This window comes from Prunus dulcis, chromosome 8, assembly GCF_902201215.1.
Source record: "Prunus dulcis chromosome 8, ALMONDv2, whole genome shotgun sequence".
Lineage (NCBI taxonomy): Eukaryota > Viridiplantae > Streptophyta > Magnoliopsida > Rosales > Rosaceae > Prunus > Prunus dulcis.
In genome coordinates this window covers 18,862,706-18,877,848 of record NC_047657.1, presented here as the reverse complement: position 1 = coordinate 18,877,848, position 15,143 = coordinate 18,862,706, and the positions used below count along the sequence as shown (strand labels likewise).

General features: G+C 37.5%; 3 protein-coding genes across 3 annotated transcripts; 1 reads left to right on the top strand and 2 right to left on the bottom strand.

Moving 5' to 3' along the window:
* The first annotated feature begins 1,845 nt into the window (after nucleotides 1–1,845).
* On the top strand, nucleotides 1,846–4,997 carry LOC117637428 (putative uncharacterized protein DDB_G0290521). The gene is made up of 3 exons (XM_034372311.1): nucleotides 1,846–2,106; nucleotides 2,250–4,224; nucleotides 4,326–4,997. The coding sequence occupies exon 2, from the start codon at nucleotides 2,550–2,552 to the stop codon at nucleotides 3,177–3,179; it is 630 nt and encodes a 209-aa protein (XP_034228202.1). The 5' UTR covers nucleotides 1,846–2,106; nucleotides 2,250–2,549; the 3' UTR covers nucleotides 3,180–4,224; nucleotides 4,326–4,997.
* An 854-nt stretch (nucleotides 4,998–5,851) lies between these two features.
* LOC117637427 (FCS-Like Zinc finger 8-like) lies at nucleotides 5,852–8,062 on the bottom strand. Its single transcript, XM_034372310.1, has 3 exons — nucleotides 7,271–8,062; nucleotides 6,322–7,156; nucleotides 5,852–6,210 (listed from the first exon to the last, which is right to left on the bottom strand). Coding segments are annotated over exons 1-3 (939 nt in total). The 5' UTR covers nucleotides 7,272–8,062; the 3' UTR covers nucleotides 5,852–6,107.
* Nucleotides 8,063–11,312: 3,250 nt separating this feature from the next.
* On the bottom strand, nucleotides 11,313–14,653 carry LOC117637265 (tRNA (guanine-N(7)-)-methyltransferase non-catalytic subunit wdr4-like). Its single transcript, XM_034372115.1, has 10 exons — nucleotides 14,439–14,653; nucleotides 14,019–14,183; nucleotides 13,625–13,805; nucleotides 13,095–13,151; nucleotides 12,946–13,016; nucleotides 12,610–12,688; nucleotides 12,454–12,513; nucleotides 12,251–12,351; nucleotides 12,094–12,154; nucleotides 11,313–11,880 (listed from the first exon to the last, which is right to left on the bottom strand). Exons 1-10 carry the CDS (start codon nucleotides 14,570–14,572, stop codon nucleotides 11,491–11,493), a joined length of 1,299 nt encoding a protein of 432 aa, XP_034228006.1. The 5' UTR covers nucleotides 14,573–14,653; the 3' UTR covers nucleotides 11,313–11,490.
* Nucleotides 14,654–15,143: the final 490 nt, after the last annotated feature.

Genomic DNA, 15,143 nt, shown 5'->3' with positions numbered 1-15,143 from the left:
TTTCTTTAGACAGCTTTTTTCCACTTTTGCAAAACCCGCCGTTGGAAGGCAAAGCAAAAGATTTATTCGTTGGGGTGGTGGGGGAAGGGGGAGCAATATTAAATTATTAAATTTTAAATAAAACTTTATGTGGCCGACCTAAATCAAGACACAGACACCTGTACTTTGCCTACCCACTACACGTCAAAATCTCCAACTAGTCTTTAAAAAAAAAAATCTTTATCTTTTCTTTTTTGTCCCGATATTTTCTGCACACTCTCCATTGCATGACTTTCGTGGGGCCGCTCTCTGTCATGTAGGTTTCCCAATATGCCCTCAGTAATTCGGTATTATCTACGGTCTTTTTTATTTGGAAAAGTCCGACAAAATAATTATATAACATGAAAAGAAAGATCCTCAATTTCTGGTTTTATCGAATACTATAAATTAACTCCACTTCTTCTACTAGTTTTCTAGTTATCTCAATTTGATCCCAAACGACCATTTTATAATTCTTTTTTACCAAACATGCACAAATTATAAAACAATAGAACATGAAGGCCAATATAGGTGTGGATTGAACTAGAAAATAAGTCAAATTGTACCGATAACAAGTGTAATTCAATCAATAATATTGATAAATTGTATGTTATTTTTTAAGAAGTATAATGTTAGATTTAGATGAATATGATATGGGTTATATAAATAAATAAATAAAGGAGATTATTGAGTTTTGCATAACTATAATGATGGATCATGTAATTTACATTTCAATGATACTACTAATCGTTCTATAAAAGTATGATATTTTCTACGTTGTTTGTAATATGTTTAAGGAGGTAAATAGCTAACTTCAGGGTTAGCTAACTTTTCGTATATGGTTAAATTCATTAACGTGATCCAAGTGAACTTGTATGTAAGCTGAGAGACAACAAAGGAAATTATCAAACAGGTAAAGCAATCTATATCATCAACCCTAATTTGGTGTGACTTCAACTGTATATAATTTACATTTTTATGCATATGAGATAATTAAATCCCAATTTTTTGTCCAAATATATTTCTATATTCATATAGCAAACCAACATGGATCCATCTTTATCATCAAACCTAATTTGGTGTGACTTCAACTGCATAAGTTGCATTTTAATGCATGAAAAAATTATAATCCCACTTATCTTTGAATATGTTTCTATATCCATATAACAAACTAATTTTGAGTGCTTCAAGCTTTGAGATAATTAAATCCCATTTTTTGTCCAAATATATTTCTATATTCATATAGCAAACCAACATGGATCCCTCTTTATCGTCAAACCTAATTTGGTGTGACTTCAGCTGCATAATTTGCATTTTAATGCATGAGAAAATTATAATCCCACTTATCTTTGAATATATTTCTGTATCCATATAACAAACTAATTTTTAGTGCTTCAAGCTATCTAACTCGACGATGAGTTTGATATCTACCTCAGAATCCACTTATGCTAACAAATAATTTATTCTATTCCACATTTGAAGCTATGAAATAACACCCAAATTTCTACTTGGATCATAATTTATCTAGCAGATGATTATTGATTTTCCATGAAATTAGCCACCTAGACACCATGCCAATGTATAATCAATATATTATTTTTTGTGGATGAAATGTATAATAAAAAATTTGGTACAAACAATACTATGCATATTCCTATTTTAAACTCTAATGGCGTAAGGGCAAAGGAGTCAACTGACTCTCTGTCTAGGGACTAGACTAGACGGATGATGAAATGCCATTCTTGTAAATCCAGTCAAAATGAGGCCCACATGTGTAACCATGATACATTATACTGTACAGTATAGGGAGCATGCAGTGCGCAGTACACCAGTAGTACCTGTAGGCTCTGTAGGTTTTTCTATATACAACTGTAGACAGTCATTTCAGATTCGTGTTCTCTTTTCTCTCATTCAGATCTCTCCGGGGTTCAATTTCCCAATCTCCATTTTCATTTTGATCCCAAAAATATCAGACCTCAAGAAGAGGAAGAAGAAGAAAGAAGGAGAGGAATCTTACTCCGTCTGATCTAAGTCATCTCCATCTCCCTCTCCGTCGTGACTTTACTGACAGTTTTCTCCTTCCTATTGGTAATTTTCTCTCACTTTCTCGAGAAAATGGTCGTGGTAGTTAGATTCAGGTTATGGAAAGTTTCTTTTTTTTGTGGGTTTGGTGAAATCATTTTTAATCCGTTGCTGAAACTAATTTTCATTATTTATTTTGTAATTTACAGTGATAAAGAGGATTTTGGCTGATCTGAATCTGATTCGGTTCTGGGGTCTTCGATTCGGTGGCTCTGCAGTTGATTGCTCTGTTCTTGTGCGGATTCTGCTGTCCATGTTCTATTTGGATCTGTTGTGGAGAAGATCTAGAAGTTCAGTTGTGTTTTCGGGCAACTCGAACCCTAAAGTTGCAATCTTTTAGCATACAGTTTGAGCCCTGGAATTGAGTTATAGCTGTAGATCTAGTTGGTTGCTCTCAGAATCGTTCTAACTCGACCGAGTTATACTCGTTGACCAGTGAATTTTTCATAATGGAAACTCTTCTTGTTGTGGCGGAGCCTAAGAACCAGTACTACAACCGGGTCAAGCCACATGGGCCTGCCCGATACGGCCCGTCACCTTCGAAGGACTTCAGAGCGATCAATTGCCGGACTTTCCAATCCGGCACAGGTATACTCCCTACCCCATCGAAGAATTGCTCTACTCCTGTGTCCAAACGAGCATGCTCTTCTTCTTCTAAGATAACTACACCTAGTCCAAACAAGACACCTACCCCTAGTGTAGGTTCACAGTCTGATAGTAAAACACTTGGTAAAAGCACCCCAATTGCTATCAATGTCAAAAGCTCGAAGAAAGAAAAGCCTTTTAATGGAAGTTTTTCATTTTCTGAGCTCTGGGCTGGCCCTGCTTACTCCAACTCCCCCCCACCTAGTTCTCTGCCAATACCCAAGTTTTCAATCCGACCCAAGAGAACCGTGTCGCTTGAATTGCCAAGCTCCGCTTCTGATATGGAAATGCACCCAACTCGCCCAATTGCCAAGTCTGCACCTGCATCCCCAACTAGGGAGCATAGCTCTTCTCCAAGAGACCTCTTTCATAACGCTGACTCTGCGACCAGGACTCTGCGTCGCATTCTGAATCTTGATGTTGACGATGAATGAAGAGCAGGGGAGCAGTAGGCTCCTGTAAATAAGTTTAGATTGTATATAGAGTGAATAAATTGGTTGGTAGTCCTGGGTTGTGATGAGTGTGTTTAGTTTTCTGTGGTGGTGCTACAATAGACAGTCTTGGTTGTGGTGGGTCAATGATCTCTGGATGTTGGATGTGAAGTTGGTCTGAGAGATGAATGCTTGTCTGGAAAAATGGGCGTGGTATGTGTACTGCGAGACTTATGACATGGATGGAACTGACCCAAAATTTTACGGAAGCAGAAGGGAAAAAGTCGTAGGCTTGTACTTTCGAAGTGGATGGTTGCCTACATTCTGGCATGGGATTGAGTAACTGGCTACTCTTTATGGAAGCTGAGGGAAACTACATTATACTTGAATATTGAAGTTCTGACTTTAACTTTTCAATGTAATCTCCTGACATATCTGCTAATTTTCGTTATGCCTGTAGAGTTAGGTTTAGGTCTCTAGTTCCGGTTGCGGTTGTATATGCTTTAGAAAGTCAAGTGGTCTATCCATACAGAATTCCTTAGGTTTCTTCTTCATCTCTGCAACTTCGTTTCCTTGCATTTAGATTTAGTGCCCCTATAAATAGTCTTGACACTGGTTAGTCTCTTTGTTCCTTAGTTAAATGTTGTTCCTATTGGCTGCCTTAATCTTCTTTCATTGAATCTCTTGCTTGGTCTGTTACTGTTATGGCCCGATTTGCCTTCATACTCTAAACATAACTTTCTTTACTTCTAATGACAATCTGACCCCTTTAACTACACTCTTATCAAGGGTGTTCTCCCCCTTCACCATCTTTTCTGGTTTTTAAGAAAGAAAAGAGGGAAGGGGCAGTGATTGTTGTTCTTTCCTACTTCTGCTTTGTTGCTTCTTCAGTTCATGGGGTTGGTCAATCTGTGTTTCTGTGTTCTGTTTCATGTCTTGAGTTGGAATTACCTATTAATTCCTTGTTCTTGCAAATGAATGGTGCCGATTGCGTTCTCACATCGTTTTCATCCTTGGAGATTGTTGATCTCGCCTGGCCTTCAACAAGGTAATACATCTGGTTTACTGTTCGACCTTTTTGTTATACTATGTACTCTTGTATAGTTTGATTCAGTGGTGACTGATTTCTTCTTAACATGTTTGAAGCAGGGTGCAAGTTGGAAAATTATTCAGGCGGTGGTTTCTTTAGCGGTTGATAATCTAAGTCCTTTTATCTGTAATAGTTCCTTGGACGAGGCAAATGCAATTCCAGTATATGGTCACCTGTGTCTAACATTGCATGATGTCCGTGGGAAGCTGCGTGCTTTGTCTTGTGTACCAGGATCAATGGAGTCAATATGTTGTGTCGAGCAAATATTTGGTCTCCATGTTTTATTGTCTTTTTAAATTTGAGTGTTAAGTCTGTTTGGTATCGTCTATCTGAACTTGAATGATAGTGTGTTTATCTATCATCATCTTTAGTTCTATGTAAGTTATACGTTATGTTATCTATTTAATTATCATGGTACGATGTTTTGTTTTATTGATATTGAGGTATTGGGCCGTTTCATGGATTTCATCAGCAAGATGATGATGTTGGGAAACCTCGGAGTAGGCTTTTTATTGTTGGGATTTGAAACTTTGACATTTTCTCCAATGCATCTCGCGGAGAATTTCCAGGTCTAGTGCAGAGAAAGCTTCGAGATTAAGAAGGCCAAAAAAGATGCAGATAATTCCTGATGGAATAGGAAACTCCAAGAAGTTGCCTAACCTATTCCACATTTCAGTGAACAAATGATTAGCAAATTCAATATCAATAAACAAGTGGGTTTACGTGAATAATATTGTTTTGTTTTGTTATTTTCGGTCAATTACAGTATGTAAAGTATGCCGAGGATAGCAATCCGTTCAAAACAAGTGTCCGCTAGCTAATGAATAATGATAGTCTTGTATTCAATCTGGTTGAGTTTATGACTGCAACTGTATTTTCTTTTTGGCCCCTTCAAATTCAATCATTGCTACTCTGTTATTGGGAAAATTCTGACTTTTTGCTCTGCTACACACAGAGGCGTGAACGTGAATAGGAGAAACCGGCTGATGAATGGTGGTGAATGAATTCATTAATACTTGCATCAAAAGTAACATTTGACAGACTTCTAGCCCAGTACTTTTTTTTGTTGGATCCCTTTACGCAGCCTTTAGCTGAAGTCCTTTACCCCTTCCCTCCCCAGCAACACCAGAAAGAGGGCCGCTTGGCTTCTTGGTCACTTGATTTCATCATCAGCCTTTTCTCATTTCAAGCTTTTCTTCCTTCCCTTTATAGTTTAACAGGGGAAGGGTTTGATTTGAAATGATGCTGCAAGCAGTTTGGCAAGTAAGATTTTCGTTTATCTTATCAAAGTTTCCTAACAACTACTAAGTATTTAATTATCTAGGTCATCTGGAATAGGTCTTGAAAAGGAATTCAAGTTTGGATCCTTACCCTTTTTTATAAAATTAATTAATTTTTTCTTTCGTTTATCTTATCCAACTGTCACCACTTGATAATTACTCAGATATGTTTATATGTCGTGTGCATGAATGAAATGAATTATCGGTCCCCTTCGTATGATTGATAAGAAAAACACAAAAGCTGGGCAGGTTTTGAGTCATACATCATCACATACTGAAATTAGACCCAAAAAAAACAAAAGAAGAAGAAGAAAAAATCATCTGCTACAAGTTCGCATTAAGAAAAACAGTGGGAAAACGAGAACCTCAGGGCAATGAAATAAGTCTTCAAATAAATAAAATAAACTCTACAGCAACAAACTAGAATATCTCCTCCTCTCTTTATCTTTTATCTGCAGGGGAGGGGAGAGGGTAAAACTTAAAAAGCCAAAGACAAGATAAAAATTGAGATCTACCAGTTTTCTGGTCTCCAAAAATCATCAATGGGAAAACAGAGAGAACTCAAGAACAAGTCCTTATAGCATCATCAAACTCTGAGTTCCCAACTTCATCTAAGAGCATTTCTTGGTAGCGGCATTCACGACTGCAGAAAGCTTTCTCACCTCTGCATGATAAATCAAATGCAAATCCAATATGTTCATCTTCCATAGAACATGAAAAATATATCATTTCATAATTTCATTTGAAAACAAAACAAAGGGTCATTGAAACAAACCTGTAAATGTAGATGTCGTTTTTCTGCTCAAGATTCTTCTTGCATGTGTAACAGAAGCTAAGGAAACTCACCGAGGCAGAGCTGGACTGATCCGATAAGCTATAGAAGCTTTCTACAATGCAGTTATCAAATATGTGGGTTGTTCTTGGATTTGGTCCACGAGATATCACACATGTATAATCTTCAGAAAGCTCCATTTCACTCACAGAGGCACACCCTATGGGAGCCTGAGCAGAATTTGAATGCTCTGTTTGGATGCCAGAGTTAGCAGACCCAATTGCTGATGATTGGGAATTCCGAATCTTGATCTTGAAATCAGCTGGAGATTTCGGAGACTGAGTTGGAGAAAGAGCAGAGGCTGGAAAGGGAGGGATTTGAACTCTAAGCTTAGTTCCAAACAGGACCTTCCCGCTGTTGGGTTTAGAAGCATTGTCTTCAAGCTTTTCATCATTGAGTGTCTCAAGCAGCGCAAGGCCAATGCCTTTGGGCTCTGGTTGGTGCCAGGAGCTTTTGTTTGCTGATACAACTTTTGGGGTTTTGGGTTGGTTTTGATCATATGAAAATGGGGTTGCAAAAGGAAATGGCTTGCTGTCAAGAATTGAAGTTGGGCTTATCAAAGAATCAGTTTCAGAATGACCCTTTATTGTGAAAGCTCTGAATCTTGGAGAACCAAAGAAAGATGGGGCTTTGGTGTAGTTTTTTTGAGTTGGAGATGATTGGGAGGTGTGGTCAGCCATTAAAGCTTGCTTGCTGGTCACTGCTCTAGATCTATTCCTCAGCATAACTTGCTCTAACCAAATGATTCTAAGCCCCCAAAAAGTCAAAAAATTGATCACTGCCAAAGAGGAGAGAGAGGGAGAGAGAAATTAATCCAAGATTGCCATGAGAGAGATTATAAAAATAGAGTGAAGCAGAGATAATAACAAAGAAAGGATATTGGAGAACTTACTCAAAATGATCAGAAAAATCTCACCAAGAAACCACTATGAATTGCTTCAAGTGATGGTCTCAAGAATCGCCTTTTGAGTTCCAAAAGTAGACTAAATTAAAGGCTCTCTTTTTCTTCAACAAGCAAACTAATGCATGGCTCTACAACCATAAAACTAAAAGAGAAATAATATAATTAAAAAAGGAAAAAGGAAGATAAAAACAGAGTCTCAGACTGAAAGGCCTTCCTAAATCTCTGTAGCCTCCATGCCTGAATGCTAAAAAACAAGCAACTTGGTAACCTCACTTCCTCCTGTTTCTTTCAAGTACTGCAACATATTAAGACTCAATTTCCCACCAAGATTCATAGCAAACCGCATGCATGCCATGTGATCAAGGCAGACATATAGAGAGCAACCCTCTATCTATATCCTCTGTTGTCTCAGGCAGAATTGGCATAAATGCTTTGCCACTTCCCATGACAAAAGAGCCATCATCACCATCAAGTAAATATGAAAGAAAAAAGAAAATAAATGAAATATAAAGCTCAGCTCCTCTCCTTTTCTTGGCCTCTCTCTCTCTCTCTCTCTAAAATTCCACTTTTCTGGTAGTGGGTTTTGTATTCAGTTTCAATCCTGTAAAAATGAATTTGCAACTTGGCAAACAGAGAAAGTGAAAGATGAGAAAGAAAAGGCCCTCGGTTTTGAAGGGAAGAAAAAGAGTTGGGTTTGGATGTGCCTTTTAAAGATTGAAAAAAACAAATGAGGGAGGCGTGTTTTTGTTTGCATGAGAATTGGTGGTTTTGACCACACAGACACACAGCCTCAGAACCCATAAATTAAAATTTCCATTTAATAATAAATAATCTTTTGTATTTTTCTCATGCTAAATAAAATAAAATAATATACACTCTTTCTGAACGGATTATATTTTGTCTTTCTTTGAAGAGTCTTCCCTCTCAGTTGGGTTTTTTCTTTTTATTTTTTATTTTTTATTTTGTCGTGATTCACTTGGACTTAGTGCGATAAATAAAACGCACGCACTCATAGGAAAATGCTGAGCTAACCCTAACGATTCTCATTCTGTTTTTTTTTTAATCCACTAACCACTACGCACAAATTATTATTGTTTATTTACTGTTTTTGGTAACAAAATCATACCATTTTTTTAATCTCTCACATGGATTATGGTAGAGCTAAAACTATAAGTTTTTGCGCATAATAGAAACCTAGCAGATTTTCGACTTTTGGGTTAGTGGAAAATGCTTAATTTGAAGGTATGATATAGCTTCGTTGATTGAGCTTTTACATCTTCATTCATGTTGGTAGAGATTTGAATCCTCATACACTTAAGAAATATTTATGTAAACCCCCTCTCCCATTACCAAATTAGTTGTTGTTAGTTATATGTTATTTTTTTTAAATTTAGCTTTGGGACCTCAAGTTTAATTACTCTGATAATAAATAATAAAGTTTTGTAAAGATCTCACCGCCGATTGTTTAGGGCAGCGATTTTGACACTCTTACTTTAGTCTAGGCACTTCAAAATTGAATAATATTATCTTACAAGATTATCCCTCCTTTGGATAAGGGTTAAAATATAATTGAACCAATTTTGTCTATAGTTAAAAAGAAAATGATGTGTCAATTATAGTGGTGTGGTGGAAGCTTGGATTGGTCCAATTGAGTGATAGGGCTTGTGGGGCTTGCTTGTTTGTTAGCTCTCGAATAAGTGATTAGTGGGGGCGTGGCTTTGGGTGGGGCCTGCGGGGCCCACTGAAAGTAACGGGTAGCGAAATTTTTTTGATTCTTTCACTCACAGGGTTTAATGTACTACCAGAGACGTACACTACACCACCGCCCCTCCCCCAAAAATCGTTTGCCGTTGGTTACGTAAACTGGTGGGGCCCTCTTTTTTTAACTCCACTCAGACATCATCCCGATGCCGATCGTGGGCCCTACTTTGGGCCCTATCCCTTTTGCTTTGCAACCTTGACCCAACTCTTGGGCCCAATTTTTTAGGTTGTAGTCAAATGTGGGCTCCACGGCCTCTTCAATACTGCACTTTGTGCTTCTAAACTCGGAAGGAGAAGTGATCATATATAAGTTGAACTGAGAAACAAATGTGATTATGGGAAACAAAATCATATAATTATTTGGATGGTACATTGGATTAGACATTTTGCTTTTTATTAACAGCCTATATCTAAATTCTAATCATGGCAACAAAATAAAAGCCTCTATCTAATCCACAATAAAGCAAAGACACACTAAAAAGAACAAAGCAAAGGTTGTTCATGAAGTTTGTTTCCCTAGCTTATTCAATAACAGATGTTTATGATCTTTATCCTCGAGGTAATATCCACTAATGACTGTTAATTAATATCATTATAGAGAAACTGCTCATATAATTTTTTGAAACGATGACCGTCGTTCATGAAATTGAATTTAAGGATAATTAGTGGACGTGTGATGCTTTCACAATTATTGTCGGTTGTGGGTCTTGTAAGAAGTCTTATATTGATGAACAATCATAGTATACTTACGTCCAAACACGACTGATGTTAGCGCAACTATTTGCATTATACATTTAAATAAACTTTATGCATAACTAATGAATCAGATCGAAGATGAACAACAAAATATTTCAACTATAGCATGATCAAGATTTCACTTACTATAACCTAATTAGTGCTCTCCATGATTGATGTAGAAGTAGGTGGGGGAAATATAGAGCTGCTAGTAGTGATCTGACCCACACGCTCAGCATCGTCCAATTCGGGGATGGATAACGAACCACTCCAGACGTCTTCATCGATGGAGTTAACACAGAAACGACCCCACAAATGCTATCAAACATGTTGAAGTCAATATCATCATGCCAAACCAAGTGCCATTACATGATTTCAAACAAGATGATGTTTGTCAGTCAATAATTTTTTTGCTGCAAAAAATTGTAATGAATGAGAGAGAGAGAGAGAGATAGATGCATAATTGGTTTATTGACTGAGGCACTAAATAAGGCTCTTGGCCTTTCCTCAGTTTTCTTAAGGCATTGAATTTTCTTCATTCATAGAAAAGACGTAAAAAATATAAAATACAAACGAAGAGTTGAAAATGGGGCTCTTGGATTAAGTAAATTAATTTACTAAGACATGATTAATATTATATGATCCCTTTTGATTTCTTTTGTTTGCGTGATGATGTGCCATTGCCATGTGGAAGGAGAAAATTGAAAGAGAGCCATGAAGTGGAAGGATGGGGTCCAAGTTTGTTTCAGTGGCGTAATGCATTAGGAAATAATCAACTTTCATTAAGATAATTAATCAACTTTCATTGAGATAATTAATCAAGTTTCTGATTTAGGATCAAAGTAGTTACTTGAGGTGCTTGCTTTTATTAAGATGGACCCAATATGATAATTATAATAAAATGTTCAAAATACCTGGTGCGTAGATGACGTAGACAATCCCGAATTAGCTATTGCCATACCCAACCACTTTAGTAAACCAACAAGGATAAAAAAAAGGCTATTTCCTAAAAGATAATCACTAACCCGAATAATTAATCTCCGTTGTATGGATACTCCTCTTCCACAATGTTAGAACAGTTCCTAAAGTTCGATTCGCTGTCCTCCGATAAAAGAAAAAACGACATCCTTTGCATGGTAAACGGTTTCATGTTGATTGTTTTCCTTCTATGACCAACATCCAAAACATGTTTAGTCAGGGTTAGGTGGAATCTGGTTTATAATATTAAGACATAGTCCTAACCAAGGAAATAAAGCCATAGCCATGATCCTCACTTGTAACCTAAAAAATGTTGATTTTTATGGTTTGACTAAAAGGAGATGATACAATCCCTTCATTTTCTTGCTGGTCTGGAATTTAATAACATTAACAACAAAGGAATTTATCTAGCAGTTGGTCCATAGCTTGGTAGGTTGTACCACATAGGATCCACTCTACTGCAGACACAATTTAAGGCTACAAGCCCCACCAAAACTGTTCAGTGCAAATCAACTCATGTCTCACAAAGAAACAGGCATTGTAGTTAAAAGCAATCTCTTGAATACAGCCAGGCTTACTCAAAAATTGATTGCAAGTTCCAAAGGTACTGTTTTCTAATATCTCAAAAATAATACAACAATTTTGTTATAAAGATTTGAAAGAAAATAAAAAATAAAAAATCACTAGGGTTACACAAAGTTCACAGTAGGCCTTTTGCCGTTGCTGGAATCACATCATTTTTTGATTTTCTTGTCATTTCTGCCTCTCTTTCTAAATTCTCGTTTCTCCGTAGAGTACTGCTTTTTTATTAGCAAATTGCTCATGGATGTTTTCAAAGCCTCAGCTGCTGTCAAGAAATAATTTTTGTCAAAGGAAACCCTTCCTTGCAACTTCTCGAGCAATTTCTCGCTCCTAGGGATCTCATCATCTTCCAAAACAATTGGTCCATGCTGAACAAAATCAGGACTGCTTTCATTAAAGCCAGAGATAACCTTGACACGGGACAAACAAGGGTGTTGAGAATCATGCAAGTTTGAGGCACCGGTTACCATCCACAATAATCCAGAGGAAAAGCTAGTCCCCAAGCTTGTAGGTATAAAGGCATCTCCCTTGATAGAAATCACCTGCTCCAATCACAAATAGCCACTCTTTGTTTGCGTCATGATAAATTATTAGCAATTTAGCTCCAAGTAATGTCATGCAAGACGAAATGTGTCTAAAGAAGACAGATTCATGGAAAGTAAATTCAATTAAAAATGCCTGATACCAGGTCAATGTGTCCTGTGATAGGGTTACATTCTTACAGTTCGTAATAATTGACTAATTGAGGTCCTTACCTTGGCAACATAGAGTGTTTGAGCAGAAAGATCACAGCTCAACAATATTATTCCTTGCAAACTGCAATGGAATAACTTAACGAGTATCAAGATGATTAATAAACACAGAACCACTGTACGAAAGAAGACGGAGAAAATCCAATGTATAGGAACTTGCCTTTGGACAGCCACTGCAACAAGGGTGCTATCTGGGATGGTGCATAAATCAGCAACAGCAGCATACCTGTCTTCTATTTCTTTAGATTCTAAAAGTCCTGCCTTCAGAATGAAATCAAGTAAACAGCATGCCAACAGAAAAGTCGTTCGGAAACAATAAAGAAGTCAATGGGAACTTCAGGAAACTTAGAACAACTGAAGTACCTTTTCTCTGATATCACAAGTATCTAGGAGAGATCCTGAGGAAATATCCCACAGGCGAACCTGCCAAATCAACACACATTAATTGCTCTATAGTACACAAGATGCACCTTGAAGCAATTCAAAGGCCATGAGTTGCTATGAATCACGATTACTTACTGTTGAATCACCACTTCCAGAGACAAGGAAACCCTGGGGGCATTCATGAGTGCAAACAAAAGCGAGGCAAGAAACGAACCTGCCAATAGATGCATGAAAGTGAAGATAAGTAAAATTTAAGTAGCAAGAGGATTTATTAAACATATAGGTAGTTATACATAATCCACCCAATCAAGATTCAGTTAGGTTAATCCACTACCATATATTGGCATCTAAATCCTAAGTATCCACAAAGTTTATGTAGAATTGCAAAATTCATAAGAAACAGCAAGCTCTGCATTATCTATATACTTCTTCCACCGTCCTAGAACAGATGAGATATGAAAAGCCACTCACTCTGTATGACCAAGGGAAAAACTTTGTATCTCATGGGCTCCATCTAATGGCTTCTTGGGAAACACAGTAACCTGGCAAAAGAAAAATCACGTGAGCTATATGGGTAATGTAGCTATCAGATTATTGGATGGGTTGCAAAGTTGGATTACTCGAATTTTGGAATCCCGATCAGCACTAAGGAAAAATCGTCCATCTGGTGAAAATTCCTGCCAAAATTACAACGTTAATTACCACTCATCTCATGGATATCAGGTGGCCATAAAAACAATTTCCACCTACAATATAAGAAGAACCACTAGTATAGAATAGGAAAAACTGAAACACGAAGAAGAAACAATCCAGGAAATCTTTTCTGTATCAATGGGTGATTGAATATAATAGTTGAACCTAAACTTGACACGGAAGTCAACGTACTACAGAAAACCTTGCCTATAATATGAAACCAACTAATTAGACAAAGTATGACTACACACACATGTCAATAGGAGAATGTCAGAATTTGATAGATTCAAACGTTAATTTTCAAAAGGGGGATGATTTGGCACTCCAAAACTCACATCCCACACTCCTCTACCACTCACATATGAGTGCAAGAGGTAATTGAAGGGTGATTTTGGAGTGCACCCTTTTAAAGAAAGTAAGGTGACGAAGAAATTCTCAACAACAGAAAAGAACTCACCAGGCTTGTTATGATGCTGCAATAGTGAGAAAGCAGTGGTGCTGCCTTCTTATTCACAAAATCTTGATCTCCATTAAACCCATCCACATCCACAACCCAAACAACCCCAAATTTGTCAGCAAAACAAACATAGGAACCATCATTGCTAATGGCAACTGCGCTCACTCTTTTCTCTGAGCACCTATAACAAAAGTCACGGAAATATTTTAAAAGAAGAAAGACACCTTACAGTGCATCAAGTCTGGATGTTAGAAAACAAATGTAGTACAATACCAAGGGCAGGCCTTTGAGTGGTATCACATGTATTTCCATGAAATATCACCCTCAAAATTAACTATAAGAGTACCATTAAAGTTTAACAGCCAATAATGTCAAGAGGGATTCAATAACTTACAAGGAACTAATGCAGCGCCACGATTCGGTCGACCATATCTTGACAAGTTTATCATCACCAGCAGACACAAAGAGCTTCCCGTTTGCTCCATAACGAATGGCTCTTATGGAATCCTTATGAAGAGAACCATCAGAATCATCTACCAAAGACACCGCACAACCCCCACTGTCAAAAAACCACAAGGTAAAGTAATTATTTTCAACTTCCAATTATCCTGGCATATTACTCAAACTCAAACAGAGCTTAAAGTTCAAATTTTGACCAAACTGACACTGTGTTTAGCCTGTATAATTCAAAGTACACGGAGACGCCGTCGTTTTAATCTTCAGGTACTCGTAACAGAATGGTATCGTATTCAATGAAGCCAAATTTTGAAAGCCAAATAACAAGGCACAGAGAATAGTGGGGGAAATAGCTTACAGGAGGTCGAAGACGCGGAGGTCCGACCCGACAGCGACTGCAACTGAATTCTGGGTCGGGTGGACTGCAATTAGGGCAGGAGCCACCTCACTATCCTTGTTAGTCTCTCCGTTTTCCATCGCAGCGTCCTCCATTGTTGCTCACAGAAAGGTCTTGTTAGCGGTCGTCGTCTTCAGGGTTTTGCGTTTCAGGCCAAATTGGGGTTTTAACTTTTGCGTTTAGACCAACTCCAGCGGACAGCCCAGCCCGAGGCTAGGGGAGAAAAAAAAAAAAAAGAGGTGCTCCAGCGCGCAGCCCAGGCCCGAGCACAAGGTGGGACCCAGCAACCTGGGCTGGCCTGAGCTCCAGCCCTCGTTTTAGTGCTGACGTCATTGCTACAGTTCCGCTACAGTGTCTGGCGCTACAGTACCGCTAAAAGTCCACGTGTCGCACTCTGGGCTCTCCGATCAGATTTTTTTTCTAATCCAGCGGCAGCCAATTTTTGTGCAATAAAAAAATGAAAAAAATTGAATTTTTTTTTTTTTAAATACCAAAAAAATACTCTTTTTTTTTTTTTTTCTATAAATACCAAAATTTTATCCGATTGAGATATGAATTTTATAATAAATATTGATATGTACGAACCCAAAAATATTATCTAAATTAATTATTTTTATTAAAAAATTTGTGAAAAAAATAAAAAAATGAATAGTAATTGCCCTTAGC

What these genes read in the sequence shown, in the direction of transcription:
- LOC117637428 (XM_034372311.1), top strand. Translation starts at nt 2,550, where the DNA reads ATGGAAACTCTTCTTGTTGTGGCGGAGCCTAAGAACCAGTACTACAAC.
- LOC117637427 (XM_034372310.1), bottom strand. An exon ending in AACGACATCTACATTTACAG is followed by an intron (nt 6,211 to 6,321) that starts GTTTGTTTCAAT and finishes TTTATCATGCAG; the next exon opens with AGGTGAGAAAGCTTTCTGCA.
- LOC117637265 (XM_034372115.1), bottom strand. Translation starts at nt 14,572, where the DNA reads ATGGAGGACGCTGCGATGGAAAACGGAGAGACTAACAAGGATAGTGAG. An exon ending in TTTTCCCTTGGTCATACAGA is followed by an intron (nt 12,689 to 12,945) that starts GTGAGTGGCTTT and finishes ATCTATTGGCAG; the next exon opens with GTTCGTTTCTTGCCTCGCTT. An exon ending in AAACACTCTATGTTGCCAAG is followed by an intron (nt 11,881 to 12,093) that starts GTAAGGACCTCA and finishes TGATTGGAGCAG; the next exon opens with GTGATTTCTATCAAGGGAGA.